Source organism: Dioscorea cayenensis, chromosome 5 (assembly GCF_009730915.1).
Source record: "Dioscorea cayenensis subsp. rotundata cultivar TDr96_F1 chromosome 5, TDr96_F1_v2_PseudoChromosome.rev07_lg8_w22 25.fasta, whole genome shotgun sequence".
NCBI classification, from domain to species: Eukaryota; Viridiplantae; Streptophyta; class Magnoliopsida; order Dioscoreales; family Dioscoreaceae; genus Dioscorea; species Dioscorea cayenensis.
The window spans coordinates 30,248,963-30,273,707 of NC_052475.1; the positions used below are offsets into that span (position 1 = coordinate 30,248,963).

Genomic DNA, 24,745 nt, shown 5'->3' on the forward strand with positions numbered 1-24,745 from the left:
GCCTCGGGACTAGATCGAAACACAGTTTGCTGTCGTTTAGAGGACCACAAAATGAGATTATCACCAAGGAAGACGCCACAACTTGAGGTAGATCTCCGAGTGTTAGGGCAATCAGCCCAGTCGGCGTCAGTGTAGGCGGTAAGAGAAGTCGAGGTAGTCCGATGTAGTTGTAGGTCGTAGTCAATGGTACCCTTGAGGTAGCGAACAATACGTTTGAGGAGATTGGTGTGTCGTTCACATAGATCATGCATGTGAAGACATACATATTGTACATCATAGGCGATGTCCGGACATATAAACGCCAGGTACTGAAGGGCGCCAGCAATGCTTCTGCAAGGTTTGAAGTTCGTCATACCTGCACGGGCAACGATGTACTTTGTGTACTGGCGCTGGGACAAGAAGAACCTGCCTGTTATGCGTTAGACAGAGACACCGAGAAAGAAGTGTAGGGCACCGATGTCCTTGAGCGGAACTCGCGGTGCAGTGAGTCGATAACCCGAAGAAGCAAACTTGACAAGGAGGCAGTGAGGACAATGTCATCGACGTACAGCAAGAGGTAGACAGTGTCCATGCCATAATGATAGTTAAACAGCGAGGGGTCCACCTTTGAAGCCAAAAATCCTAGGGATGCAAGGTAAGTGGTAAAACGACTGAACCAAGCCCGGGAAGCTTGTTTGAGGTCATACAACGGCCGGTTGAGCGGCAAACATGCGTGTTGTGCTTAGGGTCGACGAAGACGGAGGGTTATTGACAATAGACGGTCTCTGTGAGCGTGCCGTTGAGAAAGGCGTTGTTGACATTGAGTTAATGAACTGGCCACTCGTTGGCAAGTGCCATGGTGAGGACAGTACGCACGGTGTCAGGGTTTTATGACCGGACTGAATGTCTCCTCAAAATCAACACCGAGTTGCTGAGAGAAGCTACGGAGGACCCAACACACCTTGTATCGATCCAAGGAGCCATCGGACTTCAACTTGTGGTGAAAAATCCATTTACATGTAACCACATTAGCACCAGCGAGACGTCGAACAAGGTCCCACATGTGATTAGCACGCAAGGCGGCGAACTCGTGCTCCATAGTGAGGCGCCAGTTGTCATCATTGAGGGCTGCACGATATGTATGTGGGATTGGTGATGGAACAGTGACATGTAAGTTCGACCGATCAACGAGCAGGCGAAAACCGCGTTTTTCTCGGGTTGTCATTAAGTGATCATTGACAATCAGAGGAATATGTACAGCAGATGGCGGAGGAGGAGCGACAGTAGGCTGTTGTGCTGCAGCAGGAGCGGTCGCAGGTGGGTTGCCAATCGGAGCAGGAACAGGGGCAGGCGCATGAATGATGAAGGAAAGGAAATCAAAATCAGATGATACCAGCTGGTTAAGTTGATCTAAAAAAAGAAAAGAAGCTTCAACAAAGGTGACATGGCATGAGATGATGATGCGATTTGTGGAGAAATCAAGGCAGCGACAACCCTTGTGGTGGTCAGGATAGCCAAGGAAAACACATGGCTTGGAATGCGGTGCAAGCTTGTGTATAGCGGTGGCGGAGAGATTTCAGTAACACCAATAACTGAAAACTCGGAGATGGGAGTAATCGGGAGGTGAGCCAAATAGAGATTAGTAGGGGATGCCAAATTTTAGGGATTTAGTGGGGTGGAGGTTAAGAAGATATGTGGCTATGTGGAGTGCCTCGACCTAGTAGGAAGGTGGCATGCTAGCTTGGAACAGAAGCGAACGAAGAATATCGTTGGTGGAGCTGAAGATACGTTCTGCTTTACCATTTTGTTGAGAAGTGTGAGGGCATGACATGAGGAGTGCAATTCCATGGGAATGGTGGTGGAGGTGTGTGGCATGGTTATCAAACTCACCACCATTGTCACACGGAACCATGCAAATGGTTGAAGAAAACCGAGTGCCAACATAAGTAAATAAGTTACAAAGAGTGTCTAAAACATCAGATTTTAGACAAAGTGGGAATGTCCATAAGTAGTGTGTGAAATCATCAAGGACAACGAGATAATACTTGTATCCGGAGAAGCTGAGGACTGGCGAGCTCCAAAGATCACAATGTATTAAATTGAAAGCTCTAGTAGTGTGAATTTGTGAAGGATGAAATGGGAGACGTACATGTCTGCCTAATTGGCATGCATGGCAATTAGGGTCTGCCTTAATTTTATTACATGAGACATGAGAAGCACTAGCAAGATGGGACAAAGCTTGTTGGCCTAAGTGTCTGAGACAACGATGCCACAATGTATAGGATGGAATAGTGACAGAAAGGGCGTGAGGAGTAGGTGGCGGCCATTGAAGATGGTAGAGGTCACCGTGACTACTGCACCTGATGATCACGTTCTTGTTGTGAAGATCCTACACAGAAAGGCCAAAGGGGTAAAATTCAATAGAACAGTGATTATCTATGGTGAAACAACAAACGGAAATAAGGTTTTTAATGAGAGATGGGGTCACAATGACATTATTTAATTGGAAAGAGTGATGAGGAAAATTTATGGAGGCGGTGTCAGTGTGGGTGATTGGAATGTGAGACCCATTACCGACAATAGCATAAGGAGATGCATTGAAAGTAATTGGAGAAAAGGAGGAAAGATTACTATGTTCTGAGGTCATGTGGGTGGAAGCCCTGGAGTCCATGTACCAGTCGGAAGATGGTGGAGCCAGTGTCATGGTGTTGAAGGCTCTCATTAGTTGATTTTGGTCCCATGATGTAGGCTGAGATACAGGGGATGTGCAGCGGCGTAGACCGATGAAAACACAGGCCCGGGTGGGGTCCATATGGTGCTAGTGCTTGGTGCCGGGACCGTGGTGGTGAAGGCCCCAGGCAGCGTGGGCCGAGAATCCCCTGTGTCAGCTGGGAGCCCTGTCCGTGCCAAATATGAATGGACCCAGCCCATGGGAGCCTTGTCAGCTAGAAGGCCCAGGGTTACGACCACCGCCACCGTTGGAAGAACCGCCACCTTTGTTGTTGCGGTTGGTGTTGCGGCGGTGGTTGTTGCCATTGGAATAAGTGGAGGTGGAGTTGGTGCAGGTGCCGCGAGATTGACCGCCGCCGGCATAGCTCTTGGAGTTGTTGGAGCTAGAGTTTCTTGTGTGAGTAATGAAGACAGAAGGTGGGGACTTGTCGGAGCCCATTGTGAGCTCTTCAAGGATGAGAGCAGAGCGCGTGGCGAGGAAGGTCGGCATAGGACGCTGCATGGACAATAAGATGTGCATATGGGCGAACGCCGATTTAAGCCACGTAGGGTGTTGAGGACAAGGCTTTTGTCAACTATCAGTGTGCCTACAGCGGTGAGTTCGTCGGCGTGGGTCTTTTACTTACGGCAATAATTAGCCACTGACATCAATACCTGCATGAAACTATGAAACTCTTGCTCAAGGTAGATGGCGCGTGTGTCAGCGTTGTCTCGGTAGAGACCTTCAATATTGGTCCAAATGCCGTATGCAGTGGCCAAGGAATCCATCACCATGGCGAGAAGATCGGCAGTGACAGCAGCAAACAGCCAAGAACGGACGAGGGCGTCAATACGAAGCCATTGCGTGTCAGGAGTTAATGAAGAGAAATGTGGTCGTCGAGGGCGTATTTCCCAAGGGCGACCTCAAACAAGCCGTGTCATTGGGCATAGTTTCTTGCCTGGAGGTTGAGGGTGATGGGGACGGAAAGCTTGATGCTGGAGACACCGAAGGCTTGCGCCAAGAGTGTGGCCGTGGCTTCGTTGGAGGTGCCCGTCATAACAAGATGGAAAAAATAGGTCATTACCTTTTATTGAAGTTTATTATTTAATTTTGGATTTCTACTTCCCACCTTTGCTTTTTTTCGGAAATGCTGTGTAAATATTGAAGTTTATTTTTCAATTAATTTGTAAAGAATGTGTTGTAATAGAGTGTTTTTTAATTGGTTTGTATACATAAAATCTAATGACAGTTACTAAATTTTTTTTTATATTAATAATATAATAAATTGATGAAAATGACAGGTAAAGTAATTTTTTAAATCACCTTTGCAAGAGTAGTAGAGTGGTATTTTAATTTTTTATTTTTTTTATATAATTGATAAATTGTAAATTTATTTTAAAAAAAACATTGAGCAAAGCACAAAGAAAGAAGGTGAAGATACAACAAAGATCTGGAGGCATGAAAATATAAGTTCACTAGAAATGGAAATAACTAATAAATACATACATTGAAAAGGTGCAAAGAGGATCTCCTCTTATAACAAAAAAATAAAAAAAAACTGGAGTGTGAGGTGTTCATTTCACTGTAAGTGAGGGGAAGTCAGGAAGTGAAGGAAGTGTCACTTTCCTGAAGTGGGGGGAAGTGATATCACTTCCAGGACTTTTGTGTTCATTTGTTAGGAAGTGAAAATGGAATCGAAGGATTTAGGTGTTGGATGAAGTTATATGAGTTCAAAAAAGACTTTAGAAGTGAAAATAAGTTAGTTTTTATAGATTGACTCACTTCCCTCCACTTCAGTAAGTGAGCTTAGTTCAAAATCCACTTCAGCACAAATGAACACAGAAAGTGGGAAAAGTTAGACCACTTCCCCTCACTTCCCCCCACTTTCTCTGAAATGAACACCCCCAGTTGGTCAATAAAATAGGAATTTGATCATTTAAGTTATATTTATCTCCGGTAAAGAATCTTGGAAACTAAATGTTTCTCTTGATTGTAGCTGAAAAAAATATTTAATTTCTGTCTTTTGACATTAGGAGTTAAAAAAACCTATGCAACTAATGCATGGTTAATGACTTGTTTATATTTATTAAAAAAAAATAACTAAAACCGTGACAAATAAAATAAAAAACTAGAAAAAATAGCCGTTCATTGACTTTTCCACATTTATGAAAAAAATAATAATAAATAACTGAAGGAGTACACAAATAAAAGGGGAAAGAAATACACAAACAAACAAACCAAAGAAGAGGGAGGTGGGGTGGGGCGGGTTTGGGGGGTGAATCACAAGTAAGCCACCTTTGTATTTAGCGTGGCCCAATCTGTGAATTTGGCAATGGAGAAATCCAAATATTTTAATTTATAAAACTCATATTTGTTTTTCTTTTCTTTTTAAATTATAGAAACACTCTGTGGCTGTACGAAAAAATCTGGTGAAAAGATTGGCTGCATAAACTCTAATTTAAAAATACTTGAGATAATGCTGCTTTGACACTAATATGTTTGATCATGGCAATGTCATCTGTTCAAGCGAGAAATGGCATACAAAGTTGAACACATGAAGAATAAAAGCAAGGATTGCTTTATTGTGTTAATTGCAATAGTTTGTATGAATATTACAGCACTGTACAAGAAAACAAATTTCAGAATCACAATCTCTGTAAGAATAGATTTCGATGTAAAGTTATCTATGATGAAAATGGGTTCACAGAGTCATCCTTCGTTGTCTTCTCTCCGGACAACAACGGATAATTAGGAGCAAAGTTTTTCATGCTAAGACTGCGAAAGCTTGATGAAATGCGGTGCCACATTGTCGCCTGGAAATCACAAATTTCATTTCAATCTTAACTCCACAACAATTGAAAGAGTTCATAAATTTTCATCAAACAATTAATCCATGCAAGATTTCTGTTGGCACTTGATGAAAATTTACAGGACAAGAAAGATTTTGCAGATTATGTGTATTTACTGTGATTACCTTTGACTTGCTTTTGGATTTTGAAGAAGAATCAAGCATGAATGCAATAATATGCTTGTAGAACTCTCTAGCCTTCTCAAGATTGACAGCATGCCCTGCCTCCTTGATGATCACAAGCTGAGAATTTTCATCTAGGTGCCTGCAAATTTTCATGAATTCAGAAAGGGTGAGCTCGCAAAAGTAAGAAACAACATTCATAATCTCATCGTTACTTGCCTCTTTAATCGGTACCCAAGTTCTAGCGGAAATATCTGATCTTGTTCTCCCCAAACTATCAAGGTAGGCTGCATGTCAAAGGAAAATCATCAATGTGACTCGTTCAGGAACGTAAGTACATGCCGATACTTTACAGTCAGAGAGAGGTATGACAGCCTAATTCCAAAATACACCCTATATTACTTGGGTGGGTGCTGGATGACTCACAATTTAGTTTCTTTGGAGGCAAAGAAGTACAATAATGTTTCTTATCAAACATGAATTGTAAAGGGGGGGGCCAAAATGACCTGGTTAATCTTAGGAAGATCTGAAAGTCTCCTGTGCTTGATTAATTCATGAATCAGTTCTGTTTTCTCTTGTAAATAATCAGTGCACATCACCTGCAAAGGGAACACTAAATTCAGCAATCAAATCAACTTTTAACCCCAAAATAAGATGTGTTAAGCATAATCAAATCTCAGGTGTTATTTCATCATGAAAACAAAATCAAAATAAAGATCAACAGAATGATTAGTAGGCCTTAATCATAAAACTCCTCTCAACAAATCATGAGTCTTATGCAAGATCTTAAGCAAGTATATTGCTAATCCATAAAATGAAAATTATTGGAAGAATAGAAACATGAAATATTTACAAGTAAAGACTGAGACTTTATAATCTTATAGCCATGCCTCAACTGCAGGTAGTTCTTATACAGAAAGGCACAACCTCTATGTTTGAGAGAAAATTCCCAAATTATTGGAAGGCCACACATGAATTTTTTGCTATTTCAATGAGTACCATGCCTCATGTGAGGAAGCTTTCTTAAATGGAGGGGCACACAACCTTTATGGGACTAGCATGGGCACAGACCACAAGAACATCATTGCTATCTTAATTTAACATGTCCAAAGATGAAGCCTCATCTCTTCCAACAAAAAGCTTCCTGCCTCCATCATGGGCAGCTCTTGTATAGAAAAGCACAACCTTTATGCAATTACTACGGGTAAAGAACATCATTAATTTGTTATTTCAACGTGTCCAAAGAGTTTCAGATCGCTATAGACCAGAAAACAATAACTATAATCCTATTTATTGCTTTTGTTAGGCCAACGTCTACGTTCTGCTAATCATACCAGAAATTCCAAATAAACAAAAGAAGCAAAAGAAAACGCATGATGAAAAGAACTTATAGATGATACAAATGCTTACATGAATGTAATCAGCGAGGAACAAGGATGGAATGGCCGGGGGAGGCTTAACAAAGGATAAACTAACAAGCCTCCGGAGACGATCAGGTGTCTGGGGGAGGAGGATGCTGGCAGCCTCGTTCACATCCCTTACCACAAAAAGCCCGTCCTCCAGGTCTCTCTCCTCAAGGCACACACCGGCACAGCAAAGCACCAATCTTTCAACTGCCTCCGGGTACATGGCTGCCATCCAGTACCCAACGAAGCCACCATAACTGACCCCCACCAGGCCGAAGCGCTCCACTCCAATGGATTCCATGAAGGACATGAGAGTCTCGGCCTGGAAGGAGTCCGAACGGGCGGGGAGGGAGGTGAACGAGCCGCCGAAGAAGAGCAGGTCTGGGACGTAGAGGTCGAAGCCGGCGCGGAGGAGGGGCCGGATGTGGGGAGTCCATTGCCAGGTAGCGTTGGCACCGAAGCCATGGATTAAAAGGAGCTTGGGCTTGGCCGGTGACGGGCGGCTAGGAACCCAGCAACGGACGATGGTATCACCGGAGAGATTGACGGTGATGGAGCGGAGGCCAGCGACGGAGAAGTAGAGATGGTTGCAGCGGTCGCGGGTCGCCGTGAAGCTTAAGCAGGCGGCCATATCGGATCTTCTCCGAGAAGATCCGATACGGCGAGTTATTGAACCTCTCTAAGGGCATGTTTGCGAGAAGGCTCCCAAATTATCGGATGTGACAACAACCAATCAAACTGATCCGAGTCATCCTTTCTCTTTCCTCTTTAATTGCCCCGAACTTTTTTTTAATCGTATAAAAAAAGAAGGCAAAACAGAGAATTTGATTATTTGGCAGGGCAGATAAGCAATATGAGAATGATAGCTAACTTTTGATAATGAATTTCAAGTTAAATTATCAAAATATCAAAAAGAAATCCATTAAAGAAGCTTCTCAATTACCTATTCACCTTTCATTGTCCCACCCTTCCATCAATTCTGCATATGGTTATGTGATAAGGATCGGCATAAATGTTCTTTATACTTGAGATCATATGCAGTAGATATCCAAGAAAGATCAGTATATGTCACTTGAGATGTTGATAGATAATTCATTTTCTAAATTGTAGCATGATGCCTCCATTTGCCTGCATAAGTTTTCCAACAAAAGTGGCATTGATTTGGAATATGGACGAGATATATCTCCCACTGTGAAGATGAGAACTCTACCATCAAGCTCCAATGCACTCCAACCAGCTCTCTTCCTCACTCCCCTATCTTTCATTAGACCCCTTATCCTCCCCACCTCTTCCCATCTTCCAGCAGAACCATACATATTGGATAACGAAGTGTAGTATCCTTCGTTCTCTGGGTCTGACTCCAAGGCCATTCTGGCTGCATGTTCACCCTTGTCAACATTGTTATGTGCTCTGCATGCGCCAAGCAAAGCCCCCCATATTCCTCCATCAGGTTTGATTGGCATTGAGAGAACCATAGCTTCTGCATCTGATAAATTTCCTGACCTGCCAAGAATGTCTACCATGCAAGCATAATGCTTTACTGTGGGAGCAATGCCATAGTCTGACATTCTTGCAAATATAGTTTTACCCTCTTCAATCAATCCCCCATGACTGCATGCAGAAAGAATGGCAAGAAAAGTAACTCCATTAGGCTCGAGACCACTCCTCTCTACTTCTTTGAAAATTTCCAATGCCTCATTGGCATAACCATGGATCCCGTATGCTGATATCATCACATTCCAAGCTACAATATCTTTCACAGGCATAGAATCAAAGATTTCTCTTGAAGTTTTGATCTGCCCACACTTTGCATACATGTCAACCAGCGCTGTACAGACGGATACATCACATTCTAATCCCATTTCTCTAATGTAGTTATGCATCTGTGTTCCACGGTGAAGAGCGGCTATATTTGAGCAAGCTGAGAGGGCACTCATCAAAGCAGCAGAAGTAGGTTTGATGTCTTCTGCAAGCATTTGATCAAAAAGAGACAAAGCTTCATTAGAATATCCCAGATGAGCATAAGTGGCAATTAGTGTATTCCAAGTAACAACATCTCTGCTCATTCCATCAAAAATGCTCCTTGCCAGGTCAAATCTACCACACCTTCCATACATACCGACAAGTGCATTATGAACCGAAGTTGCATCATTGGGAAGTATGTTTTTCAACTTGTAGCAATGCACAGACTGACCTAAACTCAATGCACCCAATTGAGAACATGAAGAAATCACAGGAACCAAGATATTACAATCTGCCACTGTATCAAGGCCATGGGCATACATTTCTCTGAACAAATCCAAACACTTCACATCGGATCCCATCTTACCATATCCACAGATAAGCAAATTCCATGATTCTGTGTTCCGCTCAAACATGTTATAGAATATCTTTTCTGCAATGCCCAATTTCTCAAACTTACAGTACATCGATATCAAAGAATTACCAACCAAAGTATCAATAAGGAAATTTCTCTTCAATATCACACCATGAAATGCCTTTCCATCAGTAATACTACCTGAATTCACAAATCCAGTGAGCATGCAACCAATGAACACTCCATCAGGTTCTAAACCAGAAACCATCATGTCTCTGAACAGCTCCAAGCATTCAGCAGTAAGGCCCTTTCTAGCATAAACACCCACCACTGCAGTGTAGGACACCACATCCTTCTCCGGCAACTCCTCAAATGCAAGAACCACATCTTCCAAACTATCACACTTGGAATACATGTTTACAAAGGACAATTCAATGCCAATTTTCAAACAAAATCCATGCACACACCTCCCTTCCTGCAATGCAGCAAGACCAGCACAAGCCTGCAACACACCATCAACAGTTCTCGAATTCACCCTCTCTCCAACGCATAGCATCTCCCTAAAGCAAGACAACCCTAAACCAAACTCTCCATTCCGCACACAGCCAACAATAAGCGCAGTCCAAGACACCACATCTCTCAGCGGCATTTCATCAAACACCTTCAACGCATCACAAACCAACCCAAACTTGCAGTACATATAAACAAGAGAAGACCCAACAGCAACGAAATCACCTGAAAGCAATCCAAACTTGACACAGTCACCATGAATGCAAGAACCGAAGCACACCCAAAGGAGTTCAGCGCAAGCAGAGACGACCATGGGGGCAGTGAAATGGTCAGGCGGGAAGCCAGACGCCCGCATGAGGCGGTAGAGGCGGAGAGCGGCATTGAAGTCGGAGTTGGAGAAGCGAGCCTTGACAATGGAGTTCCATAAGAAGGCATCGTGGAGCTCGGAAGGGAAGGTGGAGAAGAGAAGGGAGGAGAGGTCCGGCCGACGAAAAGAAGCGTAGAGGGAGATGAGCTTAGAGGTGAAGAAGGGGTTGGTAGAGTTACCGGAGGTGAGGATAAGAGCATGGATTTGCAGGAGGGTTTGGAGGTGGAGGTTGGGAGAGGAGATGAGGTTGTGGAGGGTGAGAGAATTCAGTGGCGAAGAGGCGGAGGAGCGGACCGCAGCCAAGAGTGGTATGCTTCTTTTGAGCATGTATGAGTATCAATGCCCCTGTCTAGTGTTAATGGGTTCTCATCAACATTATAAACATTTTGCCGACCACCTTTGGGTCTATTGGTATACGGATCACCGATAGAGCTCTCACCGAATGGTGAGAGTTCGATTTTTGGCTGAGTTCATATTTCTGGGAGTTGTGAATAGTGATTGTATACGGGTGGTTCCACGTGAGCGTGGCCCCGTCCCCACTTATTCCACTGAGGTTTGTCACGACGTCCCCAGGGCTCTCAGTGGGTTCGCCCCGCTCCTCTTCCAAAAAAAAAAACCTTATAAACATTTTTTATTTTTTATTTATTTTTATTTTTAATTTTTTACATAGAACTCATCTTGTCATCTCTAACACAAATATCGGAAGGAATTTCATGTATTTTTGTTTTAAAATTTTGTTTTAATAATAACATGGTAAAAGGATGATTTTTTTTTTTTTAATTATATTTTAATATTGATATTGATAGTCACTTGGATGTCGTGCTACAATTCATTAACTTTGATACAGAAAAATTGATAATATGCCTTTTTTTCCTACCATTAAAAACATGATTGAGGATTTAGAGTTTAGGGTGTACGTATGTGGGGACATGCCATGCTAACACTAAACTTACCACATGTTATGCTATTCTAAGTATTTAGGCCAATAAAAGTGGTGAAGTTTTCTTAGCTTGTTGCACCAATCCACCAAGGTTTTTTAGAATATATATATATATATTAAAAAAAATTATAACGTGATAAGTCGATGCACACGTCCATTTACATTGCAAATACATATTAAGAAAGAGTTGAACCCTTAACCTTTAACATAAGAGTCAAATGTGATTATTAATTTTTTTTTTTTTTTATATGGCGACAAGTGCCTATCAGGGACGTGCACGTGTATAGAGCAAAGCTTAACGTCATCATGTGATTCATGTGCCCTCACCTTATCTGAACATGAGATTCGATCTCTGGTCCCCCTTGAAATAAACGTCCTATACAAGAGACTCTGTACCAATTGACCCAAAAATCGTTGGTAAATTTTTAAAATTTTCATTTATTTAACTTTTTTATTTGAATTTTATATTTAAAAATAAAAATAAAAATTTTGGAAATGTTTTAAAAATTTAAAAAAAAATGGAGATGTTTTATTTTTTCATTTTTTTATTTTTTAAAATAAAATAGAATTATGCATTTGGGTTAGTGGTAGTATTATTAACTCCTGTGCTAAAATATAATTGCGAATTTGGGCAATCCTGAAACCGCTTATCTATATTATAAAATAAAAAAATAAAAAAAAAACCGTTGTTGGGTAAGGGACAAGAAGTACCATTTATTTAATTTGCACAACAAGATTATTTCAAGCATTAATTGTCATGTTCGTTTTTATTTTTTTTTTTAATATCATATGCTTCTTTGAAAAGTATTATTTCATCGGATTTTATTTAAAAATTCTCTGGCATATGCACGTGCACATATATACATATATATAGTAACTAGTAAGCGCGCTCCTTTGTGTTAAAAACATTATATAAGTAAATTATAATAAATTTATTTTATAAAAATATAATTATGTTTCACAAGTTTCTCATCTATAACCAGCAAATTATATATATATAAAGAAAATCATTAATTATATCTGGCAATGATACCACTATCTATGCTAGGAACCTTGTTATTATGATGTGGCTAATGAGTCAAGTGTTAATGATTTTTTTTTTTTAAAAAAAAAAAGTGGATAAACCACATTCATTAAAATAAAAAGGAACCAGAATAAAAGGGGGCAAAGAAGGAGCCGAGACTCTACAAAAGAACCACAAGGAGTGGTGAACAAGGACTAAAACAATAGAGAACAACAAGGAAGAAAAAGCAGGAGAAAAACCCCCTACAGGGAAAAAGGATCCCGGAGGGGAACATCATCTAGAGACTAAATCTACGCTGAGCGGGGGACGCTCCAAAGGTGCCTCTCGCTCCGCATTGTTTGGCGAGACAAAAAAACTCAAGGCTACGCTTGACCTTTGCTAGTGGCTCCTCAATCTTTACCCTCTTAGCTTACGGAGTGCGAGAAAACCACAAAAAGAACCATACGCTCAATTTTAAGAATCGAGTAGTGATCGAAAGACAATTAGCAGTGAAAATGCGTGCATTTCTTTTTAGCCAAATGTTCCGATTGATAGCCCTCACAAGCAAATCCCAGAAAGGGAGCAAGGATTTAGGAACGGCGCGTCGCCAATCTCCCCATAAGTCAACAAGAGACCTAGGAATGTGGCGGGCACCTAATAAATGAGCGAAGAAGGTCCAAATATGAGTAGCCAAAGGGCAGTGGAGCAAGAGGTGTTCAGCAGTCTCAACATCCGCATGGCACATAACACAAGTAGTCGTAGGCAAAACATTGCAACCACGCAAGGCAAGGTTGTCCAGTGTCAGGATTTTATTGTCTAACGCAAGCCAGTTGAAGAGATTAACTTTTTTGGGGCAATCTCCTTTAAGGATGACTTTGGTCTTATCACAACGGAGACCTCCATCGTTCAAGAAGTTATAAAAAGTTTTGACTGAGAACTTTCCATTTGAAGATAGCTTCCAACGCCTTTCATCAATCCCAGAAGAGGGTTGAGAATGGAGAGTGTTGAGAACGGTACTCACCGTAGACAAGTAATAAACAGTGGGATCAGGACCCCTGTTCAAAAAATCTACAATAGTTTCTTCCTTAGACTGAGCTAAAAGAAAGAGGTGAGGACAAATGTCAGCAAGAGCACATCCCTCCACCCAGTTGTCAAGCCAAAACATAGTGGAGGACCCGTTTTTGACGATAGAGATAGAATTCTTTTTAAACGCCGATAGCGAGTGCAAGATACCGTTCCAGAAGAAGGATATTGAGGTTATAAAAATAGATGAATTATTGCTGTGTTTTGCATAAATAACATATATTTTGTGTTTATTTATAGTATCATTAATGAAATTGTTTATTATTCTAAAAGACTTTCATGGTTTTAAAATTAATTATTTGAAATAATAACCATTATAACCAAATAATGGCATTCTATTCTCATTAGACTTTTGATGACACTCGTGTGCACTATCAGTCATAGATTTTTGGCATGCATGCATATCTATGATTGCTGTAATTAACGAGAGGCGAAAAAAAAAATCTATGTACAGATTCAATAATTCAATCTTATTACAAAGGGTATATATATATATTTTAATATCGATATTAGCTTCGGTTTATATATATATATATATATATATTTACAAGGGGTTTATAAAAGTAGATAAATATATAATTTGATAAAAGTGGATAGTCACATTATATTGAGGGAAAAAAATCAATAGACAACTAGGAGAAAGAATAGCAAACAAGGGAATATCACAATAAATAACAAAAGCTAAAGAAGACATTAAGATAGAAATTACAACAAAACTATGTAAGTGACCAATTTTTTAGAAACAAATCAAATGAGATATTAAGAGAAATGGAGATATAACGTCCATGTCTAGATTAGTAGCCCGTGTGTGCAAGAACAAAGAAGTTTGGATTTTTTTTTAAATGTATATATATATATATATATATATATATAGTGAGCATTAATAACAAAATTTATTTTGCATATGTAACGCTGTACACACAAAAATGGTGGCTTGAGAGGTATATGTATTATTACAAATTTTAAAATACTATACAGGTAAATGAGATTTAAAAAATTCTCCATATAGAATGAAAAAATTAAATTAAATCAAGAGTGACAAATTTATTTATCAGTAAGTATATATGTGACAAGATAAAAATATATATTCAATTTCTTATAATTTTTATGCAGAACAAATGGACTAAAACATTTGTGCATCACAAGGTTTATCTTTATTTTTTCCATTTAATCATCAGATAATTAAAAAAATATAATTTCACATGATTTCTCAAAAACATCTTATGAAAATGAATTATAGTATTTGTATTTCATAAAACGGTTCGATTTAGATTATTTATATATATTTAAATCTTAATTATTTTTTTAAGGTGTGGATAAACGATGAATTCATTAGAATTAAATCTTAATCATTTGTTTGTTGGCAATTCTATATGCTAAGAAGTAAGAACTCATGCTATGCATTGAACAACTCCTCTAGAGTATTCAAGATGTGAACGATGTTTTGTTTGCTGGTTCTAACATCATTGACTATTACATACACACGCATATATAATTGTTGTGCATGCATGGTGGAGAGGTTGGCCATTAAACTTGTCTTCATGGGATTCACATGCATAAAGCTAAAAGTGAATGACTATTACTTGTCAACTTTTTAGATACATATATATATATATATATATATTATATGCTGCCAACTTTTAGATGCATGTATGCTATCAGTTTTGTCTATCAACTTTGGTCAAGTTTTGTCAAGCATGCATGACTTATTGGTGGACCTTCCAAAGGCCACTATAGATGACAATACTCTTGCTATTTATTATAATAATAATTATTATTATTATAATAATTATTATTATTGTTATTTTGAGGTCATTGTTATCTTTTATTTATTAATCAAATGGTAAGTTTGATAACGTGAATTGACATTATATGACAAGCCATATAGTGACATGGCAAGAGAATGATGACGTGGCTAGAGATGACTCATCAAAGAAAGAAGTGACTAGGATGATGATGTGGCAAAAGATGATGTCATAACATGTGATGAAGATCAACGTGGAGATTTTATTTAGAGGGTTATGAAGATCAAGGTTGAAGGTTTTATTTAGTAGATATTCCTCTCAATACAAACCTCTCAGTCAAAGTAATGTGATGATAAACTATTTTTGGAAAGTACATCAAGTTTATATGATCTCTTCAAAAAAGATAAGTTTTATTTTATGTATGATTGTCTATCCTTGGTAAGATTCAGGATGAGAATTCATATATTTGATAGAACTCTTTTTTATAAAAATCTATTTGAAGAGAGAGGAATATTCTATCATTGGGAAGAATTCAACATCATAAACTTGGTATGAAGCTTTTAGAAGACACAAAATTTAGTTTGGTGTGAATCTATTTGAAGACACAAACTAAATAAAGTAAGAAGACATGCCAAGGAGATTATAAAGACTATATTTAGCAAACACAATTTGAAAAAAAGATCCAAGAGCTATTGATGGGCGGAACTATTCATGGAGATTTATCATGTGAGGAGATTGTTTAAAGATTGCATGAGATATGATTGAAGATTTGGAGATCCTAGCATGGATGGTTGAAGATCATGCTGGAAGATATTGAAGGCTAAACTTGGATAAAGATGAGATCAAATTAGTAACAATATTTCCATAAGTCAAACGAAGATCATTTGGGAAGACCAAACTTGGGTCAAGTTTGGAAAGAAGATCGGAAGATCTTATGTGGCTATCTTTTGTGAGATGGTCACGTGTGCCTTGGTGGGCACGTCCCTCAGGAGAGGGAGACCTACTGAGGTGACCTGAAGGAAGCAGCTGCAGGCAAAAGGACTCGGGTCGAATCAACTACTACGAGGTGGACTGAAGGAACCGGGAGGTTGAAGGTCGCAGATTCTGGTGCATCTGCCTAAAACGCAGTCATGTTCAGTAAGATGGGCCATGTTGCAACTGGGTGTTGCAACATCTAACTTTGGAAGGTGTCCAAGTTAGGAAGCCGCGGAGAATTCTAAAAGAGGTAACTGTATGAGACGTCGGTGCGTCTATATAAGAGATCCAGCTTGAAGATTTAGGATGAGCCAACCACTGAGAGATTCTTTGGTGAGAGTTGAGTGTGTGGCCTTCGGGCAATCTAGAGAGGATATTTTTTGTGTTGTGAGAGTGAGTGAGTATTGTACTCCTTGTTCTTATACCTCTTTTAGTGAATTGTTTCTCCGGGCCTGACCCCCCAGATGTAGAAAAGGTTGTGCTGAACTGGATTATCAATTTGATTGTCTCCTTTCTCTTGTTTTGATTGTGTGTGTTTAATTCTTGAGTGAGTTTTTGAGTAAACTTAGCGCATCACACCCCATCAGAACCATCATCAAACAAGGGGAAAAAATTAATTGTTACTTGATTTCTTAGAATTAATTCTGCATGAACTTTGAATAATTTTCAGAAATTTATAAACTATTTAAACTGAGCGTGTTTCATCACTTCAGTGTTTCCCAAGTCAGTACAAAGCAATGATAGAACATTAGAAAATAAGAACAAAAATGAAAAGTTTAATGCATTATTGTTTTTCTTATCATTTTCTTGCTGACTTGTAACCATTCAAGTCATAGAAATCTTTTTCCTTTTATTTATTTATTTATTTTTCCAATTTTTCAATTGTATAATATATATGATTTTTGAAAAGGTGGATAAAACCACTTCAAATTAAAGAAAGATAAACAGAAACAATGACACCCCCACACCGGGGAAGAAAACATCGCAAGCGGCATACCACTAGATGTGGTACCTCCGCTCAACCAAAAGACAAAAACAACAGGCACCCAGAGGAACAGCTGGCCTCCTCTCTGACCAAAAAAACTAGAAAAAATCTAATCCCTGCCAGCAGAGGGAGCCTCCTCGGCCACAGGAGCATCAGCACCGACCTCTGAACGAGAACCCAAACATTCCAGACTCCGTCGCACAGTCGCCATAGAGCTTGAAATCTTCTCTTTGGGACCCTCTTCAGAGCTATCCCCTTTCAGTTTAATATATATGAATTTAGACCCTCGAGTAAGTTTTTCAGTGCTAAAATCTTTGTTTAAAGTGTTAATTATTTTGGGGATATAAAAAAATATTTTTTAAAAATAGTATAAGGTTGGACTTATCCACCCTTGTCGTGTAATTATAATTTATTGCCAGGGGCAATTTGCTAGGGGAATGTACGTTCTTAGTTGGAAAGTTTTGTCTCCTTTCATGACGTCATCTTCCGCGTTGGCATCGTCATGATCATGGGCCCCGCCCTTATGCATTTTGCTTATAAGCGGATTCGGGTTTTATGGCATGGAACCGATACCCGATACCGATAAGTGACAATTTCAGATTAATATTAAAATGATCGGATCCAATAAGAAGTCACAGATCAAGAGTTGAAAAATAAAAATAAAATCAGTACAATTAATACCATATTAATTTTAGTTTGGGTGATTAGTGGCCCCTTTGAATGCAAATGTTTATCATCTTTTTAAAAGTAAATAAAAATAAAATAAAATCCTTGTGATTTGTAAGATTTTTAAAATAAAGAATTATTTTTTTTAATGACGTATGGTTTCTCATATTTGTAAAAAAAAGAAAAATCGTTAACGGTATTAATTTTGTCATTTTTGACAAAACAAAATTATCCATTCATGTAAAAATCACTCTGTTGTATTAAAAAAATTAACTTTTAATATAATTTTATTTAATAGGGTTTAAAAGAGATTAATAAACTTAAAAAATTCTAATATTGGAAAAACAATCAACTATTGATGGTTTAAAAACCAGAGGAAGATAAAAAGGGGAGAGAAATATTCAATCAATTACAAAAACCGATGTTCAACATAGTAAGAAACCATGCCAACTTTTTACTCTTTACTTTATTTAACATGAAAAAAAATAATATATATATATAGTATATATTTATAACTGACACATTACTATATCCCTCTCTATATATGTCTGTCAATGAAAACAAACCTTGGGAGTTGGGACCAACACTGAACACCTCCTTGCCAAAGTGTGATGCTATTGAAAACGGTGCAACATTAAGCACAGCCATCTTTAAATTGGTTAGGTGGAGTTTGGAGAATGGAGAATTTCCATATTAATTCCCATAATACACCAACCTTTCATATATATATATATATATAAATAATATTATAGATGGAAAATTTGAAAACACTGTTGTAACAGAATCTTGTTGCTCTGTTTACTAACATTAACTACACTGAACTTTAACCGAGACCATTCTCATTTTGTCCACCTTTTCCTTTTTTTTGACATCATTATCTTTTCCCTTCTTTTTGTATATATAACATGTCACATTTTTCTTTTCTTTTGTTATTTTGGCTTTTGTTTGGAGAGCGTCATGTCATGCATCTCTCCAAGTTTAAAAAGCTGATCAAATATTTATTTAATTTCTTTTATCCACTATAAATTACGATGGAAAAACGTAATATAATTTCTTTTCAAATTCTGAGTTGAGGAATCTTGGATTGCACTTTGAGGGTAATTCAATCATTTACATATATATATATATATATATATATTATAATAATAGGGGCAAATTGGTCATTTGGGAAAGGTGGCAAAGCGTGGCCGAGCCGGGCCCATACCTCGCTGTAGATCGTTCTCTTCATTAAGAAAACATGCCAGCGTTCCAGTGCTCCTCCGGAACACCTTAGCTATCAATTTCAATAATATTCAAAATAATTCTTAATAAATTACTAGTCCACTAAATATAATTATGGAAAAAAAAAATTTAACATATAACTTGCCAAGAATAATTCCTCATTTCCACCATTCTCACCCTTTCAACAAACAAATCATGTTACTCAAATTAATTACCAAAAATAAATAAATATATTCCATTATTTTTTTCATTTAATTACTTTGTCCTATTCATGAGCTCTACTTAACTAAGTAGCTGATGAGAAACAACTCAACCATACATACTTCTCTTTAGTACTTCTCCCTCTCCTTCATCCATTCCCTCCACTCTCTCTTTCTCTCCACCTTCTTTGTCTGGATCATGAGGACCAAAAGCAACGGCAACAGAGTGCCCGGAATGCTATGCCGATCAGAGGCGGCGACGGCGGTGTGTGTTCCAAGAGAAAGATCAGTGATAGTACCACAAAGAGCAAAGAGATCAACACTTGTTCATCATGAACATGCAAGGCTTGGTTATGACTTGAGGTATTCAAGGCTCAAAGATTCCCGTAGTTTCACTTCCGGTGATCACCGGCGTGCTGTGACCTTGCCTATGGTCACCAAGAGACAAAACCTTCAAGTTAAACCTTCTTCAACCTCCAATGACGGCCAACTCTTTCAGGTAGTACTTAGTGCTCTTATACTTACTTTTAACTGATTATTTACTATATGCGTTCGTTTCAAGTTATATATACATACTTTTTTGTGTGATAGGTTGTGGTAATGAAGGTCTCAATTCATTGCCAAGGTTGTGCTGGCAAAGTGAAGAAGCATATCTCCAAAATGGAAGGTATAGATATATATATATATATATCTTCTCCAAACAAATAAATCATATATAGCATCATATATTATATATTAATGTTAATGTATATATGTATGAGGATGCATGAAAATTGCAGGGGTGACATCTTTCAGTATAGATTTGGAATCCAAGAGGGTGACTGTGATGGGGCATGTGTCTCCTGATGGAGTTCTTGAAAGCATATCAAAGGTGAAGAAGGCTGAGTTCTGGTCTTGCTGAGGAGTACTAGTACTGAAAGAGATCATGATGTTGTAGTGTAATTCCATGGACATGAATATTGTTAATTAATGTAGTTGTTTAACTGATGATTCTGATCTTTCCTTTTAGTTTTTACCAACTACTGATCCACTGACTCATGTCATTAAAACTAAGAATTTAATCATGGAGGACCACTAGCATGACAAGAGGCATGATGCAATACAAGATCATTGGAACACTAGTTAGCTAGCTAGCTTCTTATATTATAGATTCATGTCCTGTTGATCAGTCTGACAGGGCAGCTTCCACTCTTACTGTACCCTCCACTTTCACTATGAATTGCAAAACCTTTTCACATGGTTGGTACAGAACACTGCTTGTCCTCTTTTTTGCTTTAATGAATCACCAGACAACTTAATTAACTGATCATAAAAAAACTATATACGTATACACATCCATTAATATTAATGTCTCATTAATGTTTCAAGATAAAATGAATTTATAAAACAAATTAAGAGTGAAAGTAAAGAATAAGTAATTTAATTAAAACAAAAGAATATATAAGTATATTTAAAAAAAAAAAAATTCTTCTCTATGATCATGATCTAATCCTTTGAAACCATATTTCTCTGCCTCTTCTCTGACCGCAGTCTCAGTCCACAAAGCTGAGCTTCCCATCTCTCTTTCCAAAACTTTGTTGGCACAGTCTCGTTGACTTTCAACTCCTTATCATATAAAGCTCGCAAAGCAGGATTAGATAACGTCTGATAAGCTTGATGAAGCTCTACAAACAACCTTGTATACTCATCCTTATTTGAAGGAGGACAAACATCAGGGTGGTAACGTATAGCCATGCTTCTGTATGCCTTCTTTATCTCATCAACCCCAACAGTCTCTGAGTCAAGTGATAGCACTTTGTATAAGTTGTTCTCCTTCTTTCCATTAACGTTCAAGCAAGTTCTGCCAGCTTTGCATGAGATGGTAGTGTTGCCTTTGGAGTACCCTCCATGCAACGTAGAAACCGTACTGAAAGAGCTTGAAGTTAGTGACGAAAGAGAAGCCATGATTATTTCACCTCACAAATTAAGAGAGGAGATACATTCAATTTCATACCATATATATATATATATATACTTGTTCAAAAGATTGAACGCGTGTGTGTGCATTGGAAATAACGATGATGAGAAGGAAAAAGGCTATAACATTGGAAGGGTCTTCAAGAGAAGCCATTTGGGTGGAAGCCATGCATTGCATGAATATATATAATAATATTATATATATGTTAATCACCAGTTGGCTATGTTAATTTTATTTGTTTAAAGGGCCGGACCATTAAAAAATATTTGAGTGAAGCTTTGTTTACGAGGTTTTGATTGTGCATATCATGTTGTTTTTATTTGTGGTATACGAATCTAGTATGGTAATAATATATTTCAGATTTTCTGTGTCCGCGTTATATATATATATATATATATTATTAATTTAATAACCATATAATAAGATTCCATGTTACATTCCGAGTCTTTGACCAAAAAGTTGTTATCAGTCTTTGACCAGTTTAATAATTTGTTATTATGCATTCACGATGCCAAAAGGGTGAATTAAACTAGATTCATACTCCCTTCGATATAAACTATACATCATATAATTAATTTTGAGAAAAAAAAATAAAAGTGTTACTAAATTTTTTTAAATTTTAAAACATAATACGATAGGATAATTTTTTTATTAGAATTATTTACTCCAACTAATATATTTTTTTAATAAAATTTATTAAATAGAATGAGTGAAATTCACAAATCATAATTAATATTTATAATTTTTTTAAAAATAACAATTAATTTGAAAAAGGAAATTCAAAGCTTACTCAGGCACTCCGAATGCCAAAAAAGTTGAACTAAAGTAGCACATCCTGATAATCAAGCGGAGCCTCGATTTTACAAAGCCTTTTTTACCGTCCATGCAGGATCATCTAACACCCTTGAATAAAAATCCAGATCTACTCATCTAACAGTTTTCACCTTTTTTATTACTTTTGTGGCCTAATATAACTCTTTTCTCCATTTTTGGTGGACAAAGACTTTTTTTCTCAGTGTTTGTTGTTTTACCCTCATGATTAATAGTTTTTGTTGTGTTGTACTTTTAATCTCTTGCTTTAATTTAAATTGTAGTTTATTCATTTTTATTTAAAAAAATCATAAAATAAAATGATAGATAATTTAAAATATTAACAACAATAATGATTACAAATCCCTTCTTAAAAACAAATACCTTCTAGGGAATCTCCGAGATATTATTTACTAAGCCATAAAACAATCTTCCAAAAAAAAAAAGAGGGAAAATGAATGTGAGGCTAAGAGAATGTCCACATGTAAGGCAAATGGTAAGAAGAAGTGGATGGAGAGCTCACTCTCATTGGTTAGCAATCTATCCTTCTCCACCTCCTAGATTTCCTCCTCAAATCTTGTGGCTCCCCACCTTTCCCTTCCCTCTCTCTCTATCTCTCTTTCTTCTACCTCCAAACACACTACTACTATCGATCATTTATAAGTTATAACAACTACACATTCTCTTTATCTCTAACACCAACATCGATCCACTACTAAATTATTTAGTAGTCTATCTTTTTTATTCATAAAATTAACTACTCAACCTAGCTAGCTTCACAAATGGCAATGGCAGCAGCCACCTCTGCTGCAGCTCTACAAGCCATTGGCACACCTTTCCTTTCTGGCTCTAGAACCTCCAGGTTACTCCTCGCCGGAGCCAAGACCACCACCGCCACCGCCGTCTCCGGCCAACGAAGGCTTGTTGTCACCGCTGCTGTGCCTCCAAAAAAATCTTGGCTCCCCGGTGTCAGATCTGGTGGCAACTTTGTCGATCCTGAGTGGCTAGACGGCTCGTGAGTTTTATATATATATATATATATATATATATTGTTTTTTACTCATCCCTGACTTCTAGTAATTGAAGTGACATATAGAATTGGTTAACTTGTGAGTTAAACTAATTTATTAGAAATTTTAGTTATAATCTTTTTTTATGTTCGTCCCAAGTTGCTTATTTGTTGAGTCTATAAGGTCATTTACTTACTAATCTTGTTTTATTAGCACAATGTCAGCATTCTAGTTCAAGCTCAGCACTCACCTTAAAGTTACAGCATTTGTAAAAAAAATTAAATTATGTTCTATGATAAAACATAAAATTCTATATATAAAAAAAAAATAATCAACATGGTAAAACTTTAGGTCATTTAAAGTGGTGGTTAATTTCGTGGTAAAATTCTTGTTAACTCTGAAAAGTCAAAAAGACTAAATATATATATATACTGAATAAAGCTAATAAATAAACTCACAAAATATATGTTTGACATTTTACATAAAACCCCCTACAAAAATAAATATTTAAACAACAAGCATCATCATCATCATGGACAGGTTGCCCGGAGACTATGGCTTCGATCCACTTGGCTTAGGCAAAGACCCAGCATTCCTGAAATGGTACCGAGAAGCAGAGCTGATCCATGGCCGGTGGGCCATGACAGCCGTCGTCGGCATCTTCGTCGGCCAAGCCTGGAGTGGCGTGCCGTGGTTCGAAGCCGGCGCCGATCCTCGAGCTCTGGCTCCCTTTTCCTTTGGGACACTTCTGGGAACTCAACTGCTGCTGATGGGTTGGGTGGAGAGCAAACGTTGGGTGGACTTCTTCAACCCTGAGTCACAGTCAGTGGAGTGGGCCACACCTTGGTCCAAGACCGCCGAGAACTTCGCCAACGCCACCGGTGAGCAAGGGTACCCCGGTGGCAAGTTCTTTGATCCATTAGGGTTGGCAGGGACGTTGAATAATGGGGTTTATGTGGTGGACGTGGAGAAGCTTGATAGGTTGAAGGTGGCTGAGATTAAGCATGCAAGGATTGCCATGCTTGCTATGCTTATCTTTTACTTTGAGGCTGGACAAGGGAAGACTCCTCTTGGAGCTCTTGGATTGTGAGTTATATATATATATATATATATATGTTCTTGAAATGATGATTATGGTTATGATTTCTTGTTGTTAATGTTGTAATTGTGAATGTTGTTGTTGTTCATGTTCATGTTGATCTTGATCTTGATGTTGATGAGATGGTACGTACGTACGTGTTCATTTTGGAAGGACAACATGCATGCAGTGTATAGAATATATGGAAACAGGTTGGAGTTGATCAATGCATGCATGCATGTGTCTACACTTTGTAGGGTTTTATTTTTAACATTAATTGTTTTCTTGATTACTTAATTAGTTTTCCTCTTTTATGTTATGGATGGCTTCAGTGGTTTCTTTTTTGTTCTTCATCGATCCTAGGGTTTTAATTAGTTTTCTGTCTCTCCTGCCTCTGTTTCTTTCTTGCTTCTTTTCTAATATTTTTATGTTTGTTGAAAATTTAATTTTATAAACAAGTCTGTATTATACATGTTTTAGTGATAGGGAGAAAATTAAAGTTATCACTGTTGTTTTAATACCATTAGGATTTCTTTTTTTTGGTTATCACAGTTTTGAAATCAGAGAAATGCTAATGCATGCTATATTATTATCAAATCCCTGGTAGACTTTTTGTTTTTTCTTTTTGTTATTTTTCAAATATTATCACTTTTTTCTCTCATTCACTCTCATTCAAGATCTTGAATGTCCTTTTAAGTTTTTCATGTTAAGTTTCGGCTTATTCTTAAATAATTACTTTTTTGTTATTTTTCCCCTCTCTTGTTATAAAATATATATGCCTATATCTGTCAATATGTGCTTCTATATTTACA

The 24,745-nt window shown here is 37.8% G+C and overlaps 6 protein-coding genes across 6 annotated transcripts; 2 read left to right on the forward strand and 4 right to left on the reverse strand.

Annotated features, from left to right (window-relative positions):
* Window positions 1–5,244: 5,244 nt before the first annotated feature.
* LOC120261448 (monoacylglycerol lipase ABHD6) lies at window positions 5,245–7,840 on the reverse strand. The gene is made up of 5 exons (XM_039269345.1): window positions 7,071–7,840; window positions 6,167–6,259; window positions 5,880–5,947; window positions 5,664–5,802; window positions 5,245–5,502 (listed from the first exon to the last, which is right to left on the reverse strand). Exons 1-5 carry the CDS (start codon window positions 7,695–7,697, stop codon window positions 5,374–5,376), a joined length of 1,056 nt encoding a protein of 351 aa, XP_039125279.1. The 5' UTR covers window positions 7,698–7,840; the 3' UTR covers window positions 5,245–5,373.
* LOC120261447 (pentatricopeptide repeat-containing protein At4g39952, mitochondrial) lies at window positions 7,707–10,600 on the reverse strand. The gene is made up of 2 exons (XM_039269344.1): window positions 8,010–10,600; window positions 7,707–7,848 (listed from the first exon to the last, which is right to left on the reverse strand). Exon 1 carries the CDS (start codon window positions 10,585–10,587, stop codon window positions 8,125–8,127), a length of 2,463 nt encoding a protein of 820 aa, XP_039125278.1. The 5' UTR covers window positions 10,588–10,600; the 3' UTR covers window positions 7,707–7,848; window positions 8,010–8,124.
* A 2,033-nt stretch (window positions 10,601–12,633) lies between these two features.
* On the reverse strand, window positions 12,634–13,368 carry LOC120260253. Its single transcript, XM_039267691.1, has one exon. It carries the CDS (start codon window positions 13,366–13,368, stop codon window positions 12,634–12,636), a length of 735 nt encoding a protein of 244 aa, XP_039123625.1.
* A 5,840-nt stretch (window positions 13,369–19,208) lies between these two features.
* Window positions 19,209–20,065, forward strand: LOC120261973. The gene is made up of 3 exons (XM_039269996.1): window positions 19,209–19,577; window positions 19,670–19,745; window positions 19,858–20,065. Exons 1-3 carry the CDS (start codon window positions 19,278–19,280, stop codon window positions 19,977–19,979), a joined length of 498 nt encoding a protein of 165 aa, XP_039125930.1. The 5' UTR covers window positions 19,209–19,277; the 3' UTR covers window positions 19,980–20,065.
* Window positions 20,066–20,563: 498 nt separating this feature from the next.
* Window positions 20,564–21,022, reverse strand: LOC120260255 (chaperone protein dnaJ 20, chloroplastic-like). The gene has a single exon (XM_039267699.1). It carries the CDS (start codon window positions 21,020–21,022, stop codon window positions 20,564–20,566), a length of 459 nt encoding a protein of 152 aa, XP_039123633.1.
* Window positions 21,023–22,501: 1,479 nt separating this feature from the next.
* On the forward strand, window positions 22,502–24,204 carry LOC120261607 (chlorophyll a-b binding protein CP24 10A, chloroplastic). Its single transcript, XM_039269555.1, has 2 exons — window positions 22,502–22,860; window positions 23,396–24,204. Exons 1-2 carry the CDS (start codon window positions 22,628–22,630, stop codon window positions 23,943–23,945), a joined length of 783 nt encoding a protein of 260 aa, XP_039125489.1. The 5' UTR covers window positions 22,502–22,627; the 3' UTR covers window positions 23,946–24,204.
* The last annotated feature ends 541 nt before the right edge of the window (window positions 24,205–24,745 follow it).